Genomic DNA, 23,414 nt, shown 5'->3' on the forward strand with positions numbered 1-23,414 from the left:
GGGGTTGTATTCTCTGGAGTTTCAAAGGTTAAGGGGTGATCTGATCGAAGTTTATAAGATATTAAGGGGAACGGATAGGGTAGATAGAGAGAAACTATTTCCACTGGTTGGGGATTCTAGGAGTAGGGGGCACAGTCTAAAAATTAGAGCCAGACCTTTCAGGAGTGAGATCAGAAAACATTTCTACACACAAAGGATGGTAGAAGTTTGGAACTCTCTTCCGCAAACAGCAATTGATACTAGCTCAATTGCTAAATTTAAATCTGAGATAGATAGCTTTTTGGCAACCAAAGGTATTAAGGGATATGGGCCAAAGGCAGGTATATGGAGTTGGATCACAGATCAGCCATGATCTTATCAAATGGCGGAGCAGGCACGAGGGGCTGAATGGCCTACTCCTGTTCCTATATTCCTATGTTCCTATGAAATAACCACAAGCCCCTTTAACAGCTGCTGAAGTAATTCACCTAGACCTTCACTGAGCGACTAACAAGTGTTTCCCTATCACAGAGTAGAAATCCCCGCTCCCCCTGGCTGTACACCTGTTCCATGCCACCTACAGTAATGAAAAGCCTCCCAGTCAAACCAGCACCGATCATCTGTTCCCACACCATCATTATCCATTCCCACTCTTGATTCCCTTGTTCCTCTACCTAATACTTGGTGCCACCTTCTTACCAGTTCCCTCCAAAGCAGACTGAAGAAGTGCCCAGGCTGCTGCTCGGGGTTCTGCTACCAACCCAGCCACAGCACAGCAGCACAAACTCATTCAGAACAGACAAAGCTTTAAATTAACATGAAAACCACGGACATTCATATTACAGCTTCAAGCACATGTAAGCTAAACTAGAAACTTGCCACAAATCATCCTAAGGTGTCCAGATAAAAATCCTGTCCTCATACTGGCTCTCCACTGTACCTGCTCTTTAATGGTGCTACTACCTTTAAGCCCCAAATTGGTCCCATTCGTCCTATCCCTGCGGCCAATAGAACACCTACAGCAGTGCCCAAAGTCCACCCTTTACATGTTAATGAGGACAACCAGGAAATCCAGGTGTTCTAATGCTTCTTGGAGCATAGCAGACTTTCAGTGCACTGAGCTCACCTGAGGTCTCACCCAGGACAATTGTCATTATAATTTTAAGTGGACGTTAACATAAACAAATAGCTCAAATAAAAATACACACACCGAAAACCAAAGGAATTATTGCCTAAGGCTAAGTCTGTGTAAGGATGTCATTTTATGGAACCCAATACTGTACTTATACATGTCACATGTTCTTGCTAAATTCCATAAGCCACCCACTATGCAAGAGGAAGGGCAGGTTTTAGTTACACATAACTATTCCTGAGAGAACTGACTCTGTAGTGTAGCTCACTGGGTGCAGTTTGATGCTGTTTACTTTTGGAAGTTGAAAGAAAGTTACTATTAACACGCCAGCTGTCACTGGGAGTCATAGAATCATAGAATGCACAGAAGGAGGCTATTCAGCCCATCGAGCCCTTGTCTGCTCTTTGTAAGAGCAATCCAGTTAGTCCCATTCCCCCGCTCTTTCCCCGTAGCCCTGCAAATTTTTTCCCTTCAAGTATTCATCCAATTCCTTTTTGAAAGCCACTACTGAATCTGCTTCCACCACCCTTTCAGGCAGCGCATTCCAGATCATAACTACTCACTGCATAAAAAAGTTTTTCCTCATGTTGTCTTTGTTTCTTTTGCCAATCACTTTTAATCTGTGTCCTCTGGTTCTTGACTCTTCCGTCAATGGGAACAGTTTCTCTTTATTTACTTTATCTAAACCCTTTATGATTTTGAACATTTCTATCAAATGCAACAGATGTATAAAAATCTCCAAATGGCTCCACAAAGTAAACAACGTGCAACAATATTACTGGAGTCATTCGCACATTACCAACAGCAAACAAGAATAAGTTATTTTGCTACGATTGTTAAAAATTTTGCCCTGATCCAAATTTATCTATCTATTATTATACTATCTATTATTATAATATCCCATGATATTGCTCACAGTGAGTATGTCTCATAACTCTAGGGTGTTAGGCCACGTATTATCAGAGGCCCTGACTGTGAAAGAGTACGTCAAATTTTATTTTTATTACAATGTAATCTTTTACTGGTGTTTTAGAGATTCAATTCCATGATTGTCCATTTTTGCATGAAAACGGTAAATAAGTGGCCTTGATTATCATTGTTCTTTTATTTTTGTATTTGATTTTATCTCTTTCTCTTTTTTAAAGCCCAGGATACACAGAAAGAAAGTAGACAACGTGCAGCAGATTGGAGTGGAGCTTTAGCAGTGGGGATGGGACTGTGAGCTTTGTAGTTTCCCCGCTAGGCCAATGGGCAGCAAGAGGAGCCAGGGCCAGAAGAAGCCCAAAATGGTAAGTTGCTTTATTTTTTTTTAAATTTCCTTCTGGGGCCAAGAATAGCAGGAGAGCACCTATGGGCCCCACAAGGAAATCTTAGGACTCCCCTGGTCTAGGCTTCCCTCCTCTCCTCTCCTCCCACCCCCTCCCAACCATTTACTTGAGTGTTGAGGACCATTCCTCCTGGTCCCCAGCGGCCACCTCCTACTGCCTGATATCTCGCTCCCACCCACTGGGTTCAGGCGGGAGATTGAAGGGGCCTATGCAGATGAAATTCAGGTGTTAAAATCTTTGCCATTTGCGTCTGCCCGCACAACTCACCAGCCCAGAGTTAAAATTGGGGCTTCTAAGTAACATTTATAATGGGAATTCCTATATAAACATCTAAATGTAAAAGCCCTATCTGCCTGTCATACTGTAGTTGTAGGCTTTCTACCAATGGTGGTGCTATGTCACCAAAGGCTTGGTCAAAGAGGTAGGTTTTAAGGAACTTCTTAAAGAAGGAGAGAGAAGTAAAGAGGCAGAGAAGGATAGGGAGGGAATTCCAGAGCCTATGGCCTATGCAGCTGAAGGCACACCCACCAATGATGGAGCGATTAAAATCAGAGATGCGCAAGAGGCAAGAATTGGAGGAGCACAAAGATCTCGGAGGGTTGGAGAAGGTTACAGAGAAAGGGAGAGGCAAGGCCATGGAGGGATTTGAAAACAAGGTTGAGAATTTTAAAATCAAGGTGATTCCCAGACCAGGAGTACAAGGGTGATGGGAGAACAGGATATGGTCGAGTTAGGATGCGGGCAGCAGAGTTTTGCAAAAGCTCAAGTTTATGGAGGGTGGAGGATGGTGAACAGGCCAGAAGAGCATTGGAATAGTCAAGTCTAGAAGTAACAAAGGCATGGATGAGCATTTCAGTAGCAGGTGAGCTGAGGCAGGGGCGGAAACAGTTGATCTAACGAAGGTGGAATTAGGCGGTCGTGGTGATCAAGTGGATATGTGGTCGGAAGCTCAACTCAGGGTCAAATAGGACGCAAAGGTTGCCTCAGACAATGGCCAGGGAGAGGGATGGAGTTGGTGGCTAGGAAACGGAGTTTATGGCAGGGACAGAAGACAATGGCTTTGGTCTTCCCTATATTTAGTTGGAGGTCTATTTAGTTCAATTAGGTCGTGATTGCACATTCCAAACTACTAACTTTACTTCGAGGTTTCCCACACGAAAATGTACCTCCACCCAGCTGCAGGTAAAAATCATGCCCATCGTGTCTATGCTTACTATTATACTTGCCTTTCAGTTGTCCCAACACTAGGTGGAGCTGCTGTACCTCCAAGCTCTGACTCGTAGGTCCATTCATGGAGGTGGCACTGCAGGTAAGTTTTATTTACATTTCATATTTATTTATTTATTTAACTTCTCTGTACAAAGTTCCCCACTAGTAATTTTTATAAAACTTTTTATTTCCTGCTGCCACTCGCCAAGCTTTAATTTAACTTATTAAATTTATTTATGCTGCTGCCACCTCTAAGAACCTTGAGCCTCTTCACCTCCTGCATGCTTTCTTGTCATAATAGGGCTTCGGGACTCAGGCCACCCACTCGGCAATGCCATCAGACTTGGAGCATCTTCACTGATGCCTGCTTGCCCCTTTCTCTGTGCGTCACTCCCGCTTGGGCCTAGGAGTCTGACCTCCCACTAGCAATGCTTGTCTACCTGCCCCCCACTCTCACTCCCTTAGAGGTGCCAAAAGGGTACGGTGAGATGATGAGAGTGAGGGAATGGAGGGGGGGGGGGGAAGCAAGAGGGATTGGTGAGGGTGAGCAAAGGTGACAGGGGAGCAAGGATGGGGAGTGTGAGGTGTGAAGGGGCAGTGTGAATGTAGTAGAGACACGAAACAAGGAGGTCTGGAGTGCCACCCCATTCGCATTGATTTCCACTGTTGCCCTGGGAAGCAGAGAAGGAGAAGAGGAGGAGGAGGAGGCAGATGTCAAAGAGGTGTGGGGGAAGGGGATACAATATTCCGAAGGAGGAGGGAGTATAATGGAGAAAAGGGATGAGGGAAGGAAAGAAGTGTAGGGAAAGAGGATATAATTTTCAGAAGTTTAATCAAGAAATCCTGCATCTATATTAACATGCAAATAGAATGGATTAATCAGGAAAACAGCAGTATTTGAGGAGTTTACTAATGTAATACTACCAATGCTTTATTTTATACATCATAAGGTCACTGAAAAAATTGTAGCTGTGTGAAAGTTTAACTTTTCTTTCATCAAATATGATAATATTGTTTTAAGCCAGAATATTTTCATGATGTGGAGATGCCGGTGATGGACTGGGGTTGACAACTGTAAACAATTTTACAACACCAAGTTATAGTCCAACAAATTTATTTTAAATTTTAAATACAATATTTTCAAATAGCTAATGAAATTTGTGGGAATAGACAAGATAGTATACAAATGCCTTTGTAGTAATCGCTGATGTTGGGTGTATTAAAACAGCCTGTAGATCTGTGGATTGACAGAGTCCCATGGATGATTAATTATCAGAGAGGGAAAGTATGTGCTAGGTTAAAGGTAGTTGATGCTTGCTGGTGAAAGTTGCAAGGGCATCAGAGTGTTAATTCAGCAATGGGGGCGCCATCTGCTCAGACAAGTGTAATAAAGTTCACGTAAAGGCTAGGAAACAAAGGGGAGTTGCAGCCAGAGCTGTCACATAGCAGTAATAAGAAAGGGCATAAAGAGAGAGGGTCTATACTTAGATGGGGAGCAACGATGAATCCTCCACAGAAGAAAGAAACCTCTGGTGGCATAGTTTCCAGGACAGAGATAATTACTGTTTCCTCTTTTGTAAGGAAGCTTCATAGTGGAATGTAGTGCAATGTCCTCTTGCTACTATGAAGTGTTGCTGCTTTGTTGGTAAACCTAAAGGGGGGAATTTTAACAACCCCCCCCCCCACCTCCAAGATGCGTGGGAGAGGGGCCGCGGGTGGGGGGAGGAGTTTAAATTTAAACCTGCCACGATCACATCTACTTCTGGTTTAACAGAGGCGGGTTGGGGGATGGGCGAGTACCCTGCTCTCAAGAGGCTGTATAGCTCCGATTTTAGCAGCCATTTGGATTTAACGGCTACGGGTCGGGAATCCTAGGGCTCAGGAAACCCAGCAGCTGAAGGGAGGCGAGAACTGGCAGATTCAGCAGGTACATGCTTTTCCAGCACTGCTTGTGGGCCAGGAGGAGAAGGAGTGATCTCCAGACCCCCTACACGCAATCGCTCGACCACCCCCCCACCCCGCGATCCGATTCCCCCACTCCCGGCGATCTGATGCCAAAATCCCCCGCAATCTCTTTGCCCCGTCCCCGATGGCAGCCTTCTACCACAGGCCTTCCCACCCGACAGCCGGCCAGTCTCTCAATCTGGCCAGCTGCCAGATGGGAAACGGAGAAAAACAATTCAAATGAGGTCTTGCCGCGTTTCCCGGCCACTGGCAATCGCCCACTCCCTCCCTGCCTCCCCGTAACTATCGGGGCCAAAGCCTATCATAAATATAGATTACATTACATGTATATATGTAGTCGTGTCTGATTCGACAGGCTTGGACCCAAATAATATTTAGAGACACGATACATCATTTGGCTAACAATTCTTCGGTTCCCTGCACTCGCTACTGCTTTCATTAAAGCAAGGAGCAGCTGGGATGCTGAGAATCAAAGCCAAGTGACTAAACATCATACTTTTGCACCTTACTTCAAAACCACTGTGAAGCGACATCCTTCACCTGGAGGTCAACATCAAGTGGCTGAAGGCTCTTTCCTAACACCTTTTATATGTATATTTGACCCTGAGATGAGCTTCCGACCCCATCACCAAAACCGCCTACTTCCACCTCTGTAACATCGCCCATCTCCGCCCCTGCCTCAGCTCATCTGCTGCTGAAACCCTCATCCATGCCTTTGATACCTTTAAACCTGACTATTCCAATGCTCTCCTGGCTGGCCTCCCATCTTCCATCCTCCATAAACTTGAGCTCATCCAAAACTCCGCTCCCCGTATCCTAACTCGCACCAAGTCCCGTTCACTCATCACCGCTGCGCTCACTGACCTACACTGGCTCCCAGTCCGTCAATGCTTCGATTTTTTCAAATCCCTCCATGGTCTCGCTGCTCCCTATCTCTGTAACCTTCTTCAGCCTTACAACCCTCTGAGATCTCTGCACTCCTCCAATTCTGGCACATCCCCAATTTTAATCGCTCCACCATTGGCAGCCTTCACCTTCAGCTGCCTAGGCCCTAAGCTCTGGAATTCCCTCCCTAAACCTCTCCGCCTCTCTACCTCTCTCTCATCCTTTAAGACGCTCCTTAAAACCTACCTCTTCCACCAAGCTTTTGGTCACCTGTCCTAATATCTCCTTATGTGACTCGGTGTCAAATTTCATTTGATAACGCTCCTATGAAGCACCTTAGGACATTAAAGGCGCTATATATATGTAAGCTGTTGTTGGACACAGTTTGACAAGTTTCCCTAAGTAGACGAGATCTCCTAAAAACTTAAACCTGGGTCTTTATTCGCTGTTGTATTTGCGTTAGCTTAGCCCGGGTCTAAAAACTAATCCCCATCTTGTTAAATTGCTTACTGGGTGCACCCTATGTTTCCTGTCAATCTAGGCAATGGAAAATATCACACTATGATAAAGCTACTTGCTATCTAAAACTACTACATATAAATCAGAAATTCCTTTTTTTCACACTGGTAAGTTTGTTTTTTTGATTTTAGGTGAGATGAAATTGTGCTGTGTGACATTACCTTACAGATGTGTTTGTGTGAAATTCCTGCCTGGTATTTTAATGAGGACATTAACCCAATTATTTTAGTGGAATTCCCTACCTAAAGCCATTGTGGGACTGCAGCAGTTCAAGGAAAAAGGCACACCACCTTCTCAAAGAACAAAAACATAGGTACAGGAGTAGGCCATTCAGCCCCTGAAACTTGTCTCCGCACGAGTGATTATTAACAAAAATAAAAACACACAGAATTGGAGGTAACCTTGTGAGGTGGGTCGTTAACTGGTTGGGAGGTAGGTGACAGAGGGTAGGGATAAAGGGAATGTACTCTGATTGGCAAGATGTGACAAGTGGTGTTCCCCAGAGAACTGTACTGAGGCCTCAGCTTATCATATATATCAATGACTTGGATAAATGAATGCAGTGTTGTATATCCAAGTTTGGGAATTACACTAAGTTAGGAGGCACAGTAAATTGTGTAGACAGGGGCAGGAAGTTGCAAAGAGACATAGACAGATTAAGTGAGTGGACAAAAATGTGCCAGATGGAGTTCAATATGGGGAAGTGTAAGGCTATGTTCCTTTGTACAATGTATACAATATATTCATTTAACAAGTCTACCATTTGCATATTGTCCATTATAATCTTACTTCATCTGTCTTTAATGAGGCCACATTTCCCCTTACCATTCTCTTTCTCTTAATATATTTATAAAAACTTTTACTGTTAGCTTTGATACCCCTTGCCATTTTTTTCATATTTTTTTTCCACTTCTTATGACTTTCTTTGTGTCCCTTTGTTGCTTTTTACAGATCTCCCAATCTGCTGGATTTCTACTTTTCCTTGCATTTGATATATAGTAATGACCTGGACGTGGGTATAGAGGGTATAATTTCAAAGTTTGCAATGACACGAAACTCAGAAATGTAGTAAGCAACGTGGAGGATAGTAACAGACTTCAGGAGGACATAGACAGACTGGTGAAATGGGCAGGCACATGGCAGATGAAATTTAACACAGAGAAGTGTCAAGAGATGCATTTTGGTAGGAAGAATGAGGAGAGGCAATATAAATTAAATGGTACAATTTTATAGGGGATGCAGGAACAGAAAGACCTGGGAGTGCATGTACAGAAATCTTTGCTGTTAAAAAAGCATAAGGGATCTTAGGCTTTATTAAAAGAGGCACAGAGTACAAAAGCAAGGGTATATCTTTATAAAACACTGGTTAGGCACCAGCTGGAGTACTGTGTTCAATTCTGGCCCCACACTTTAGGAAGGATGTCAAGGCCTTAGAGAGGGTGCAGAAGAGATTTACTAGAATGGTGCCAGGAATGAAGGACTTTAGTTATGTGGAGAGAGTGGAGAAGCTGGGTTGTTCTCCTTAGAGCAGAGAAGGGTAAGAGGAGATTTGATAGGGGTGTTCAAAATCATGAACGGTTTTGATAGAGTAAATAAAGAGAAACTGTTTCCAGTGGCAGAAGGGTCAGTGATCAGAGGACACAGATTAAAGGTGATCAGCTGAAGAGCCAGAGGCGACATGAGGAAACAGTTTTTTACGCAGTGAGTTGTAATGATCATACCTAGTTGCTCTTATCCCTTCTTGGTGATGGGAGCAGATTCAATAGTAACTTTCAAAAGGGAATTGGATAAATACTTGAAGGGGAAAAATTTACAGGGCTACGGGTAAAGAGCAGGGGAATGGGACTAATTGGACAGCTCTTTCAAAGGGCCGGCACAGGCATGATGGACTGAATGGCCTCCTCCTGTGCTGTACCTACTATAATACTATGATTTGTGTAAGCCCATTCTTTTAGCTTGATACAGTCTCTTATTTAATTTGTTGACTGTGGTTACTTAACTACACGAGATGAGCTTTTGCTTTTTAGGGCTATGTACTGCTTTTATCTCATTTGGGTAACTGTCCCCACTCTGTCCGTGCTTTTCTTACACTTTTCGACTTATCACATTTTTTGTTGCTGATGTCCTGTACATTGCTATACAGGCAATTTTAATATGTTCTTAATTTTCATCACTCCTGTTTTATTTTTAACAGGTATTTTATTATTACTTCCTCTTCTATTCCCAGAGCATTTATGTTATCTTTATTACTTTTTGTACTCTGACCACTGCTCTTATCGCTTCTTTTCTTATCTATTATTTCCACCCTGACCCCCCCACCCATTACTGGTTTAAAGGGGGAGAAGGTCTGGGTGGAAATAATCATAACCTAAAGATAAGAAAAAGAAGGGATAAGAGCAATAAAGTACGGGCAATAAATGTGGACTTGCTAGCATCATCCACATCCCGAGAATAATTTGAAAAGCTTTCCAGTCAGATTTTTGTAGATTTTCTTTCTTTAATCTCTTCTATCATCCTGAAATTGTGATTGGACCAAAATTTATGTAAATGCTGATCTCTTGTTACTAATTCTTCATAACTGCAATTCCTTGTAATGCTAGGTGACATTTTGCAAATATGCAATGTTTAGGTAACAGCATATGGATACTGATTTCAAATGCTTTCAAATCAATAGTCAAAATGTTTTCCCATAAAAAAAAATCTGCAGATGGGCAACATTTCTGAAAAGCTGTGGTTTGTTATGTGCGCGCTTCCACAGAAATGTTGCAAAAAAAAAAGATTTTTAGAATAGCCTTAGAAATATATTTTTTTGCTGCTTGTAAAACATCTTGGGAATAGAATGGTGATTACTGTGGTTGGTCTAAAAATGGATCAATATCAAAGTTCCTAAATTATTCATATACGTCTATTCCTTTTGTGAAAAAGAAGTTTCATAGGACAGGATTTTGATTCGGAGCCAAGGCGGGGGTGGGGTTCAAATCGTGGACGGAAAACCCGGAAGTACGGGTTCCCCAGACATCCTTACGATTTTGATGTAAGGATGTCTTTTATTTTTTTCTGTCGATTTGCCGTCCAACAGGCCGGCCTGATTGACAGGCCGGCCTCAGTCAGACGGGAGCAGAGCAAGGAAGAGGACACAAACAGGTAAGTCTTCAGGTATGTCTTAGGTTGTATGGTGGAGGGGGGTGGAGGGGGGTGGCGGTCAGTGGCGGTCAGTCATCAGAGGTCAGTCACCCGGGGAGTCAGTCATGGGCAGGGGAGAGATTGGGGGACGATCGGGTATCAGTCACCGGAAGTCAGTCACCGAGGTGGTGGGGGGGGTGGGGGAGAGGCACGATCGTTTGGGGTGGGGTGCTGCAGGTAGGCTTGTTGAGCCTGGGGAAAGCACTCCTGCTCCTCTGGGCCCCTAAGCTGTCCCAGAACGGCATGATGTGGAGATGCCGGTGATGGACTGGGGTTGACAATTGTAAACAATTTTACAACACCAAGTTATAGTCCAGCAATTTTATTTTAAATTCACAAGCTTTCGGAGACTTCCTCCTTCCTCAGGTAAATGTCACTTACCTGCAGTTTTGAGCCTTCTCACCTCCTCTCATGTAGCGTGAACGGCACTTACCTGCAGTTTTGAGCCTTCTCACCTCCTCTCATGTAGCGTGAAGGAGAAGGCCTGGGAAACCCAGCCCCCAGGGGTTGCAATCGCAAAACCTCAAAAAATGGAGGCCCGCAGCCTCCTCGAAAGGTTTTAGTGACCAACCCGCCTCCTGGGAGCAGGTTGGTCGCCCGCTCCTCATCCCACCCCGGTAAAAACTGGAAATGAGCGGGTTGGAGGCAGGTCTGAAATTATTGCAATTTTTAATGCCCCCACCCGCCCCCAACCCACCTGTTTTCCACAGTTAGAATCCTGCCCATGGTCTTCAAATGTAACTGTTACATTTTATGTTTCAGAGGGAACGTGACAAATGAAAATTCTGTTTTGAATACTAACGTTTAGATCAACTCCTATATAGATCAACCTGTCGGTGAACCCAAGTATCCATCTGCATACGCACAGACAAAGGAGGAACAAAGACAAATATGAACTGAGACTTCTACTGTCATCTTGGCATCATATAAATTACAGCCCTTCATGTCTGTGTCAGTGCTAATTCTTCAGCTGGAGTTATCTACTCTATCTCCTTTCCCCGCCCATTTACTATATCCTTTTACATTCTTCCTTTTCAAATACTTATCTAATTTCGTTTCAAATGATATTATAGAATCATAGAAAGTTACGGCAAAGAAGGAGGCCATTCGGCCCATCATGTCCGTGCCAGCCAAAAAAGAGCTATCCAGCTTAATCCCACTTTCTAGCACTTGGTCCGTAGCCCTGTAGGTTACAGCATTTCAAATGTACATCCAAATACTTTTTAAATGAGCTGAGGGTTTCTGCCTCTACCTCTTTCAGGCAGTGAGTTCCAGACCCCCACCACCCTCTGGCTGAAAAAAATTCTCCTCAAATCCCCTCTAATCCTTCGACCAATTACTTTAAATCTATGCCCCCTAATCACTGACCCCTCTTTCTATGATTCTATAATATCATTTAAAAAGAAATTGGATAAGTATTTGAAAAGGAAAAATGTAAAAGGATATGGTAAATGGAATGAGAAAAGAGCTAGGGTAGATAACTCCAGCTGAAGAATTAGCACTGACACAGGCATAAATAAAATAAGTCCTCTCTATCCACTCTATCTAGTCCCGTCATAATCTTATACACCTCAATTAAATCTCCCCTCAGCCTCCTTTGTTCCAAAGAAAATAACCCCAGCCTATCCAATCTTTTCTCATAGCTAAACTTCTCTAGCCCTGGCAACATCCTCGTAAATCTCCTCTGTACCCTCTCTAGTGCAATCACATCTTTCCTGTAATGTGGTGACCAGAACAGTACGCGGTACTCAAGCTGTGGCCTAACCAATGTTTTATACAGTTCTAGCATAACCTCCCTGCTCTTATATTCTATGCCTCGGCTAATAAAGGAAAATATCCCGTATGCCTTTTTAAACACCTTATCTACCTGTCCTGTTACCTTCAGGGATCTGTGGACATGCACTCCAAGGTCCCTCACTTCCTCTACACCTCTCAGTATCCTCCCATTTATTGTGTACTCCCTTGCCTTGTTTGCCCTCCCCAAATGCATTACCTCACACTTCTCTGGATTGAATTCCATTTGCCACTTTTCTGCCCACCTGACCAGTCCATTCATATCTTCTTGCAGTCTACAGCTTTCCTCCTCACTACCAACCATACGTCCAACTTTTGTATCATCTGCAAACTTCTTGATCAAGCCCCCCACATTCAAGTCCAAATCATTAATAAATACCACGAAAAGCAAGGGACCTAGCACTGAGCCGTGCGGAATCCCACTGGAAACAGCCCTCACAAAAACACCCGTCAACCATTACCCTTTGCTTCCTGCCACTGAGCCAATTTTGGATCCAACTAGCCACTTTCCCATGGGCTTTTACTTTTTTGACCAGTCTGCCATGTGGGACCTTGTCAAAAGCCTTGCTAAAATCCATGTACACAACATAAAATGCATTACCCTCATCGACCCACCTTGTTACCGCCACAAAAAATTCAATCAAGTTAGTCAGACACGACCTTCCCTTAACAAATACACGCCGACTGTCCTTGATTAACCCATGCCTTTCTAAATGACGATTTATGCTGTGTCCCTCAGAATTGATTCCAATAATTTGCCGACCACCGAGGTTAGACTGACTGGCCTATAATTACTCAGTCTATCCCTTTCTCCCTTTTTAAATAACGGTACAACATTAGCAGTCCTCCAATCCTCTGGCACCATGCCTGTTGCCAGGGAGGTTTGGAAAATGATGGTCAGAGCCTCCGCTATTTCCTCCCTTGCTTCTCTTAACAGCCAGGGATACATTTCATCCGGGCCTGGTGATTTATCCACTTTCAAAGATGCTAATCCCCTTCATACTTCCTCTCTCACTATGTTTATCCCATCCAATATTTCATACTCCTCCTCAACTACAATCTCTGCATTGTCCCCTCTTTTGTGAAGGCAGACGCAACGTATTCTTTAAGAACCATACCCACATCTTCTGCCTCCACACACAGGTTACCTTTTTGGTCTCTAACAGGCCCTACTCTTTCCTTAGTTATCCTTTTGCTCTTTATGTATTTATAAAACATTTTTGGGTTTTCCTTAATTTTACTTGCCAGTATTTTCTCATGCCCTCTCTTTGCTTTCCTAATTTCCTTTTTAATTTCACCTCTGCACTTTCTATACTCCTCTAGGCTTTCTGCAGTATTGAGCTCTTGGGGCTCGATTTTAGGGTCGGGTTACCTGCGGGTTTCCAGCGGGGGGGCCCCGAAAATCCCGATCTCCGATCACGTGACCGGATTCGGACGAAATCCCGGCCACTTCCGGGTACCGCGCTGACGTGCGGGGCTGCGCGCGCAAGCCCCGCTGGTGGGAATCCCGCAGGCAATTAAAGCCAGCGGGGTTCCACTTGAGAGTACTTACCTTGCTCGTTGTGGTCAGTTAATGAGCTGAAGCAGCTGTCAAAAGAGGAAGTGTGGGATTTTACGGTCAAAGCAGTCAGTTTCCCACACTGGGGGAAACAGGACCCTTCAAACCAGGCGTGTTGCAGCCAGCAGCCTGTGCCAGGTGCCAAGGTGCGCTCCACGGGGGAGCGCCCTCACCCACGCAGGAGACCACCGCGTCACATAGGGCAACCCCTGCCCTCCACCAACCCCCGCCAAGCCAGAGGACAGACCGACACGAAACCGCAGCCCCAGTCCGAGGACCCACCCACCTACCCTGCACAACCCCTCACACCAACACCTGCCAGATGGGTGGTGCGTTGACATCGTCGGAGGACGAACAGGATGACCAGCCCCAGCAGCCTCGCAGTCCACGCCGTCCGCCTCGGAGACGTGGGGCCCCCCAACACGGTGCTGCGGCACACCCACCTGCACAGCAGGAGGGAGGGCAACCGCAGAGAGAGATGCGTCGCAGGAGGCACTACCCTCCGCACAGGGTGTACAGAGCGAGGCTCAGCTTCATGGACCTCTCCGAGGAGCAGTGCATACGGAGGCTCAGAGTCAATCGCCAGGTAGTCGCCGACATCTGCAGCCTCCTTAACGACGAGCTGCTCCCTGATGGACCAAGCAGCATCTTCTTACCTGTCGCCGTCAAAGTCACCACTGCCCTCAACTTCTTCGCATCCGGTTCCTTCCAGGGTGCCACCGGGGACATCACCGGGGTCTGTCAGTCCTCTGCACACAAGTGCATAAGGCAGGTCACCGATGGGTTGTTCCGCAGGGCCTCCCACTACATCAACTTCGCCATGGACGAGCGCAGCCAGATGGAGAGGGCGGTTGGATTCCATGCCATGGCCGGCTTCCCACGGGTGCAGGGTGTAATCGACTGCACCCACATCGCAATACGGGCACCTCCGCATGAGCCAGGGCTGTTCATCAACAGGAAGGGGTATCACTCCATGAACGCCCAGCTCATCTGTGACCTCCGCCAGAGATTCCTACACGTGTGCGCCAGATACCCCGGCAGCTGCCACGATGCCTTTGTCCTCAGGGAGTCCGCCGTCCCGCCCATCCTGCAGGCACCCAACGCCGGCAACGGCTGGCTCCTCGGCGACAAGGGGTATCCCCTCCACACGTGGCTCATGACACCTCTGAGGAACCCCATCACCGAGCCGGAGCGTCGGTACAATGACAGCCACACTGCTACCAGGTCTACAATTGAGCAGACCATAGGGCTTCTCAAGATGCGCTTCAGGTGCCTTGATCGTTCTGGGGGAGCGCTCCAATACACACCATTCAGAGTGGGACGAATCATAGTTGTCTGCTGTGCCCTGCACAACATGGCCCAACAGAGAGGGGTGCCGCTGGAGGAGGCCCCATCCACACCCGCCACCCACATTGAGGAAGGCGAGGGCGAGGAGGAGGAGGAGGAGGAGGAGGAGGAGGAGGCGGAGGCGGAGGAGGCGGAGGAGGAGGACGCGCCCGAGGATGTTGGACGACCCATGCGCCGAGCCGCGACTCACCGGGATGGTCGCCGGGCCAGGGACGCACTCATACGTCAACGGTTCTCCTAGAGTCAGACACTGCGAGGCGCTCGCATCTCCTCACCTGCACATGCGAGCGGCCATACCAGCCCCCTCCACTGAAGAGTGCTGCCAGTAATCCTGCACCCACAGCAGTGTGCCCAATGGGTGGCAGCAGGTGTTCGCCGTCATGATGGCCTCCACGGAACGCAACTACTGCACAAGCCGCGGAAGAATGGACGAGAGGTGGCAGGAGTGGTGAGAATAGACTTTTTAATATGTGGAATGTGACATCATTTAAGAAACAAAGTACAAAATAATAAACACCCTGGTGTATTCCCTTTGTGATTATAAGGCCTTTGGAATTCTTCTCCGGGAACCCCTACGTGGTGCTACCCCTGTGGCTCCAGCAGAGGTAGTGGCAGGTTGCTCGTCTTCTTGCCTTGACCGGGTAGATGCTTTTGGCGGACGGCCCCTGGGTTTCGGTGCCCGTGAGGGCACCTCCACAGACTGCTCCTCCTGCACCGGGGCAGGGGCAGACTCGGCCACCTGGAGAGGAGGCACCATTGCGGGTGCTGGTTGAGAAGTGGGCGACGGGTGGGACGTGGGGACGCCTTGAGAGGCGTCCCTGCTTCCATGTCCCCGGTCACCATCATGCCTCTCTTGGCCTCGGCCCACATCACCCCTTCCACCCTGCTGGACGGCAGTTTGGATGGCATGTGTGAGGCCTTGCAAGGCCACCCCTAGTGTATCCCTCAGCCTGTTGGTGGCGTCGGAATGTTGCTCACCCTGAATCCGTACAGACGTTGTGAGGGCCTGCAAGGACTCGAAGTGGAGCTGTGCGTGACGCTCGAGGGAGGCCAGCCTGTCCTCCACCGCAGACAGTCCCGCACCTACCTGCGACACTGTGTCGCCGGTACCCTCCTGTGCCTGCGCCACCAATGCCCACATGCAGGAGGTGGACTCCTCCATCGTCTGCGCTATTGTGGACAATGCGCGCGGCACCTCTGCCAGCACCTCAGCAATTAGCTGGTGGCCCTCGACGACTCTCCTTTTCTCTGGTGGCCCCCTGGGTTCAGCATCTGGGTCCGGCTGAGCAGAGCCTGGAGATGAGTGCTCCCTCCGTCGCTGACCCTCCGCGGCTGCCCCTGCCACCAGGGTCTGCTCATGCTCACTCGTGCGCAGTGACTCACCAAGTGCTACCCCAACTAGTTGGCGAGGGGGACCCACCGAGGTGCGTGTCTCTGCGCTGGTGGATGGTTGGCTCTGATGTGACGATGCACCCTCAGAGACCGCCATGTCCTCTGAGGAATCGCCCTCCATGCTCGCTTGATCCAAAGACGCACCTGCAAGAGAACAGAGGGCACTTTGAGGCATGTGGACCAACTTGACAGTGCGCCTGATGGCAGGTGATGATACGGTCACTCGCGATCATGGGTGTTGAGTGTCAGCTTTCCCTTACCGGCCGTTTCGGCAGCGACACACTCGCCATCGGCCACCGACAGGCAATGTCGCGTGCGGGCGAGGTCGAGCGCCTCCACCTCTGCGTCGGTGAGCTCCACCACTTGCGGCGGCCCACCTCCGGTGCGTGCCCTTTCGCGGTTGTTCTTGCTCCTCTTCTCCTGTGAAGGCAAAACACAGATGTGTGAGTGGGTGCGTCTTGCATCGTGAGACGCATCGAGCATCGGTGTGGTTGGGTTGAGCGTGGCGCGGAACGGATGGGAGGAAGTGTGGGCCACGTGCCCATCCCATTGCATGGGGATTGGGGTGTGTGGTAGTGTTCGGGTGGGGTCAGGGACGGTGGGTACTTGCGTGCACGGCGAGGATGGTGAATGAGTGGCTGTGAGGATTGCTGATGGAGCGCAGTGGTGGCTGTGCAGGAGGGGGTTGTGATCTGCTTGGCGTGATGGTGGGGACGGGATGTGGGAGGGTGCGTTGGTGTACTCACCTTGCCAGACCTAGTCAGGTCATTGAAGCGCTTGCGGCACTGCTCCCAAGTCCTTGGGGTGTTGCCCCTGCTGCTCACCTCCGCCGCCACCTCTGCCCATGCCTTCCTGGTTGCGGCGGCAGGGAACTTGCGCCCATCCTCAGGGAAGAGTGTTTCCCTCCTCCTCCTCACGCCCTCCAGCATCAGCTGCAGTGCCAGATCTGAAAAACGGGGCGCAGCCTTTCCCCTTGGTTGAGCCATTCTCCCAGACCTCTTGCTTGCAGCAGGAGGGGCTTTGGGAGACTGCCCCTTTAACTGGAGCTCCTACATCGCGTCGACGGTACTGCGCATGCGCAGCCGGCCGGCACGCAGCTGGGGAGCGCAGAACCCGGAAGCAGGCCTTAATGGGTCCAATTATCCCGCGATCGCGTGGGGGACGCACACAATTACCCGTCCGCGTTTTCGACGCTCCCGGAGGACCACCCGCTGGGAACCCGCAGGCCTGCTAAATTCGAGCCCTTGGTGTCTGACATAAGCATCCCTTTTATCTAGATCTAGAGCCCCCTGTATGCTCCTTGTCATTTGGCAGTCCCACCCTTTTTCTTTATAAGAACATGTTTACTCTGAACCCCTTGAATCTCCCCCTTGAATGCCTCCCACTGCTCTGACACTGATTTACCTTCAAGCAGCTGTTTCCAGTCCACTTTTGCTAAATCACTTCACAGCGTAGTAAAATTGGCCTTTCCCCAATTTAGAAAATATTGAATTCTCTGCCTCAATACATACTTGCCATTAAGCAGTCCATGCTCTACTAATCCTCCAAGTGAAAGGATTTTTTTTCTAACTTCCTCTTTTCACATTTCTAATGATAATCCTGAATCTATGACCCCTTGTTACTGATTCACCAACCAGTGGAAACAACGTTTCACTCTTTACCCATTTAAAATCTTTCATAATTTTGAAAACTTTTAAACCCCCTGTTAACCTTCCCCATTCCAATTTTTCCACACCTTTCCCCATAGCTATAGCCACTGATTCCTAATAAAATTTTTGTGTTTATCTCTGTACGATTTGCATTGCTCTAATATCCTTCCTATAATGGGTGCCCAGAACATATAATACTCCCACTAGTGGCCTAATCAGTATCTTATACTAATTTAACATCACTTCATTTCTTTTAATTAATACCCTAATATTTAAAACCGAGAGACCCATTTGCCTTTTTATGGCCTTTTCATGGCCTTTTCTACCTGCACTCCCAGCTTCAAAAATCAATGGAGTTGAATTTAACTTGCTCCACTCGGCATAAATGGTAATAGCCCAAAAATGGTGTTGCATCCTTACCGCCGGTTTAAGCTAGGGCTTCAGTCACCGCCATCTTGGGTAGGGTCCTGAGATGAGCGGCTACAGCTTCCATCTATTTCAGGCGGGAGGCCACTTCTAATATACAAATCGGGGTCCTAAGACGTACATCGGGGTCATAAAAGGGATCACTGGAGGTCGCTCAAAAAATGTGTCCATTTATTTTTTGGTGGGGCCAGAAGGAGGGGGGCATGAAAAACTTGGGCTCACTGCCAGCCCATTCGTGCCCCCCCACCCCACCCAAGGCTCCAGCTGTCAGCTGGCTCAGCGTGGGAGCCAGCCCGATCTCTGTCTGAAGGTAAAGTCAGCCCTTATGTTTCTCCATCCCTAGATCTCTCTGTTCCTCCATTGTGTTTAAGAATCTCACCATTTCCCACCCTCCAACAGCTGGCGAGCTGCAGCAGGATGCCCGCATGGCGCCTACTGCTTGCCGGTGGCATGTAAACTAATTAAAAGCTCCGATACACTGCTCAGTTCTTCTTCCTCAAGGGAAATCAAAAATCTAAAGATTTGGAATGTTTAAATACATCATTACAAATACAGGAAAGCCCAGAACAAACCAAGAAATATAAAGACTTGCATTATATAGCAGCTCCCAAACCCATAGCCTCCAACACCTAGAAGGACAAGGGCATCAGTTGCATGGGAACACCACCACCTGCACATTCCCTTCCAATTCTGTAAAATCAACTATGGCCCAGAATTTGCTGTAGCTGGTAAACAAATGGCACCCGCTGTTAGTTGGACTTGCTCTTGCCCATTTAATCGCGACGATATTTTGTGCCGCAAGTTTAGGATGTGCGAGACGGAAACATCTACATCTACAGGACACCTGGGATCTGAGTAAACAGGGCAAGCAACTGTGTATCTCCTTAACCAATCAAATTGAAGGATTGATAAATGAACAAGGAAATTAGAATGGTAAATTCAACGTCAAATCAGGTACAGAAAGGGAGGGAAAGAAAGATTCAATTAAGAGAGAGAAAAAAGAGGCAGAAAGAAAAAGTTCAAAAAAAAGTAATTAATTTTTTTTAAAATCTCCAACAACAATTAAAACCTGAAGGAATGAGATTCCACACTTGTAATAGTTAATTTTCAGTGCCAGAGAGGTTGTTTGGCAGTAAGTAACACATATCACACCATTAAATAGGGTACTTTGATTGAAATGGACAAGCCCTAAATTTCTGTGGCAAGTTTAGTTCGTATCTACCATCCATGTACAGGAACTTCATGGCGTTCAATGCATTTGGATGGTGAGTCAGACAGCGAGATGCTGTTTTTGCGAAGCTACCGGCAGAGCGGCACATCTCGGACAGCAACTTCTGGATTTTCGCGTTTAACTACGCACCTGCCCTCGCCTGAAGTTGCTGTGCGATTTGCACATAAATAACAGTGAGAACTGTTAGGCTCATCGTTATTTTGACAGCAAACTCTGGGCCATTATTGCAGTTGAGTCCTGATCAACCATGTTGATGTCAGTTGGCATCATAAAATTAACAAAATCCTATAGAACAAATTTCCCCCAGTGGAAAACTCAAGTAATTGGCATTTCTATTCATTACCATTAAAATAAAAAAGAGATATTAATATCCTACTTTCTAAAATTGGATAACATCCCCTCAGGACTGAACTACCTATTTAGTAGGTGCAGGCAAAGGAACCAAATCAGTATGCAATTTACCTGCTCTATATAAAATGTTCATGCAGAATTTACATAACCATGGGCATAAATTTAGCATGAAAAACTTAGTATAAAAGGGACATTAATGTTACAAAAGAGGTACTGCTGCTTGAGTGTTCAACAAAGAAGTTGACATTTTCTTTCATTTCAATTTATTAATACTGTTTTAATAAAAGAAACATGGATTGCAACAACAAATAAAACATACTTCAATTTAAAAACAATCGCTTCTGTCTATGCATCAAACATGTCAAGAAATGAAAAGGTTTTCAATAAACCTACAGCACAGCAGCTTGCCACTAGACTCTTCTGACATAATCTTTATGATCACAAATTTGATTATTAAAATCTATTTGTGGAGCAGATAGGAACATTTTGTTTTATGATTACCTGAAATTGATTCTGTTCATTATTACTGTTTCTTATTGGAATGCAGCTCTGATGATTCGATCACTGAGAGGCTGAGTTGGCCTAAAATTGTCTCCTAAAATCCCATCACATCCTTCAGGTAGTTCTGCTCCTTTTATGTGGGACCGTACCCTTCTAAACTCTTCTATCTAGGATAAAAATGAAATCAGGTTTATTTGAGTATGCAATTTTATAAAGCAGGTTTTATAAATTACTAGATTATTTTATGTAAGTGATGCATCTATATATCAAAATACATTCTGAACTCAAGTGTATTATAAGGGGAATGATTTACTTGTTCAGATGTGTAAATACAATCAGTGTAATCTTCATCAAAAAACTACTCTTGCTTCATAACTACTTTGACACTGATTCATTACACAAAACAATTGCTGAGCTATTTTTAAAGCCTTGTGCTACACTTCAATCTCCTTTCTTGCACAAAAGAATACATTTATTAAATATTAATGAACAGTAAAATGAAGTAAACAGTAAAGTGTTTCTGAATTATAAGCTGCTGAAGGTTGATAATCAATTTTGAATGGTCTAATAAGAAAGAAAGCCTCCAATGATGGAAAAGACCAGAGTATGCAAAAATGTACTTTAAGGTCCCACTTCTAAACTTAAAATGCTTCAAAAAGGCAAATCAAGATTTATATACCAAAAAATGAGGAAGGTACTAATTACATTCACTACAGTTCATTTATTTTACTGTTTATTGCCAAGTTACAACAATACTGAGAGCATATCCATATCTTGACTTCAAACTTGCTTTAATTTTAATTCCTATATTGAGAAACACAAACGGAACTCAGCCAGATATTCATTCTGAGCAATAAATAACAAAAATGACTTGCTGTAAAGAGAAATCACAAGTACAAACATGCTTTTTAACTGTTCTTTGATGCAGTGTTTTAAGCTGCAATTCACTGTGCCAAATATTCATTTTTATTCCATTTATTCACTTTTAAAGCAAGGAACAGCCTCTTAATCGCATCACCAATCATTATGGTTCATAGAACCTCATTAACAGGAAGAATAAAAGCTAATTACTCATGCTACTGGCACTAGATTTTACAATCGAAATCTGGGTGAGGGGGCAGGTGAATAGGGACACTATGGCCATTTAAGAAACTTTTAGTGGAGAAGCATATGATTCTCCCATTTCTGCACTATGTAAAGAAGCCCCATGTAGTTATATTTAGTTCCAGTCAACTGTCAGGGCCTTTTGAGATAAGAAAAGGACCTCAAAGGAACTGATACTTCATTACTGAAGAAGGAATAAAAACTACAGAGAAAATACACAGGTCAGTCAAAATTTAAAAGAGAAATATAGGTTAAGATTTCAGGTTTTACCCGCAATCTTTCAGGTGCTGGCTGATGTGCCACGCAATTCAGCATTTTCCTTTTTTATTTCAGATTTCCAAAAAAAGTTAAAGGATTTCATTAAATTGAGCACTGAATTGCATGATTTATTTAGCAGCTTGCGAGAAAATAGATAATTACTACTCTAGGTGGGTGCTGGGGAGAGGGAAGTTTAGTATGAGCAGTTTATCTTAACTGAAGAATATACCTAAATTAGATTCCATAAATTTATCTGCTACGCAGTTATCCTTCAAAACTAACGGGACAAATTACCCCAAGAGAAGGCTACGGTTCTCCTGTTGATCACAGAGGGCAATATTTTGCACTAATTTGGAAATTGCTACTAAGAATGGAGAACTCCGTACATTTCTCCATAGTATACAAACTGTGAGACCTTCGCATCAATCTTTTCTCTGTCAAACCTTAATGATAGAGAGGGGAAACAACTACCTCATGGGTTGGATAAAATTCTGACATCAATCTGGCGGAGAGCTTTGAATATGGACATGGGACTGTCCTATCTATGCCACATAAGACAGGAGGCATCCACAACTAAGGACTGGAGTTCATCAACTCTTGACTGATGCCACAGCTCAAAAAAATTCTTTTTAATGGAGAGAAATTTTCTGATGGGTGATCTTGCACCAAATTCCTGCTAGCCACACTCTAGAATTCCCTCTCCACCTCCCTCTCCTCCTTTAAGACCCTCCTTAAAAGCCCTTCTAATATCTCCTTCTTTGACTTAACATCCACTTTGTGTGATTATGCTTCTGTGAAGCACCTTAGAACATTTTTCTACATTAAAGGCAAGTTGTTGCTGTTGTAGTAGCATTACTTCAAGACAGGAGTTAACGCATTAAATCAATACAAGGAATAGGCCCAAAAATAGTTTGCACATTAATGCATAGTAGGATTTAGTAGGAAGGTTAATATGTTAAGCCCAGTTTGTGAGCTGGGAAATAAAGTAATCCCTTCCACTGATAGGTGAAGGGAAAAATAGTTGTTCATGCTTATCTAATGGAGCTGGAATGAAGCCTGGGGCCCGATTTTAGCACCCGCTACCGGATGCGTTCTTGGCGGGGGGGCCCCGAAAATCCCGAAATCCAGGTGCGGGACCGGATCGCGCCTCGATCCTGCCCACTTCCGGGTTCCCCGATGACGCGCCGTCGTGCGCGCGCAGCCCCCGCTGGTGGGAATCCCGCAGGCAATTAAAGCCAGCGGGATGCCACTTGAGAGTATTTACTTTGCTTGTTCAGGTCATTAACTGACCTGATTAAGGGACTGTGTGTGATTTTGGATAAACATGGGACTGTTTCACACACTGGGGGAAACACTCCCAGTTGAAATGGACGTGTTGCAGCTGTCAGCCTGTGGCAGCTGCAAAGGTCCATTTGACAGGTGGGGTGGGGGAGACCCTCAGCCATTGCAGGAGGCCACTCTGTCACTTGGGACAAAGTTTGGCCTCCACCACCTCCTCCTGGTCAAAGTCACCAACCTGCACACTTACCCCGGGGTCCGGAGACATGTACCTACCTTGCGGACCCCCTCAGATGTACATCTTGCGGATGGGGGCCACCGTAGC

General features: G+C 45.9%; 1 protein-coding gene and 1 pseudogene across 3 annotated transcripts in view; one reads left to right on the plus strand and one right to left on the minus strand.

Annotated features, from left to right (window-relative positions):
* Positions 1-23,414, minus strand: part of ca8 (carbonic anhydrase VIII) — a 96,057-nt gene that overhangs the window by 16,665 nt on the left and 55,978 nt on the right. For 2 of the 3 annotated variants that reach the window (XM_067980138.1, XM_067980131.1), the window contains one exon: positions 20,244-20,616. In XM_067980138.1, the coding sequence (XP_067836239.1) occupies positions 20,482-20,616 (135 nt within the window). In that variant the 3' untranslated portion in view covers positions 20,244-20,481. Of the gene's footprint in view, positions 1-20,243; positions 20,617-23,414 lie in introns of those variants that run through there. The other variant, XM_067980123.1, reaches the window with a different exon arrangement.
* LOC137308301 (putative nuclease HARBI1 pseudogene) lies at positions 14,049-18,999 on the plus strand (annotated as a pseudogene).

This window comes from Heptranchias perlo, chromosome 3, assembly GCF_035084215.1.
Source record: "Heptranchias perlo isolate sHepPer1 chromosome 3, sHepPer1.hap1, whole genome shotgun sequence".
NCBI classification, from domain to species: Eukaryota; Metazoa; Chordata; class Chondrichthyes; order Hexanchiformes; family Hexanchidae; genus Heptranchias; species Heptranchias perlo.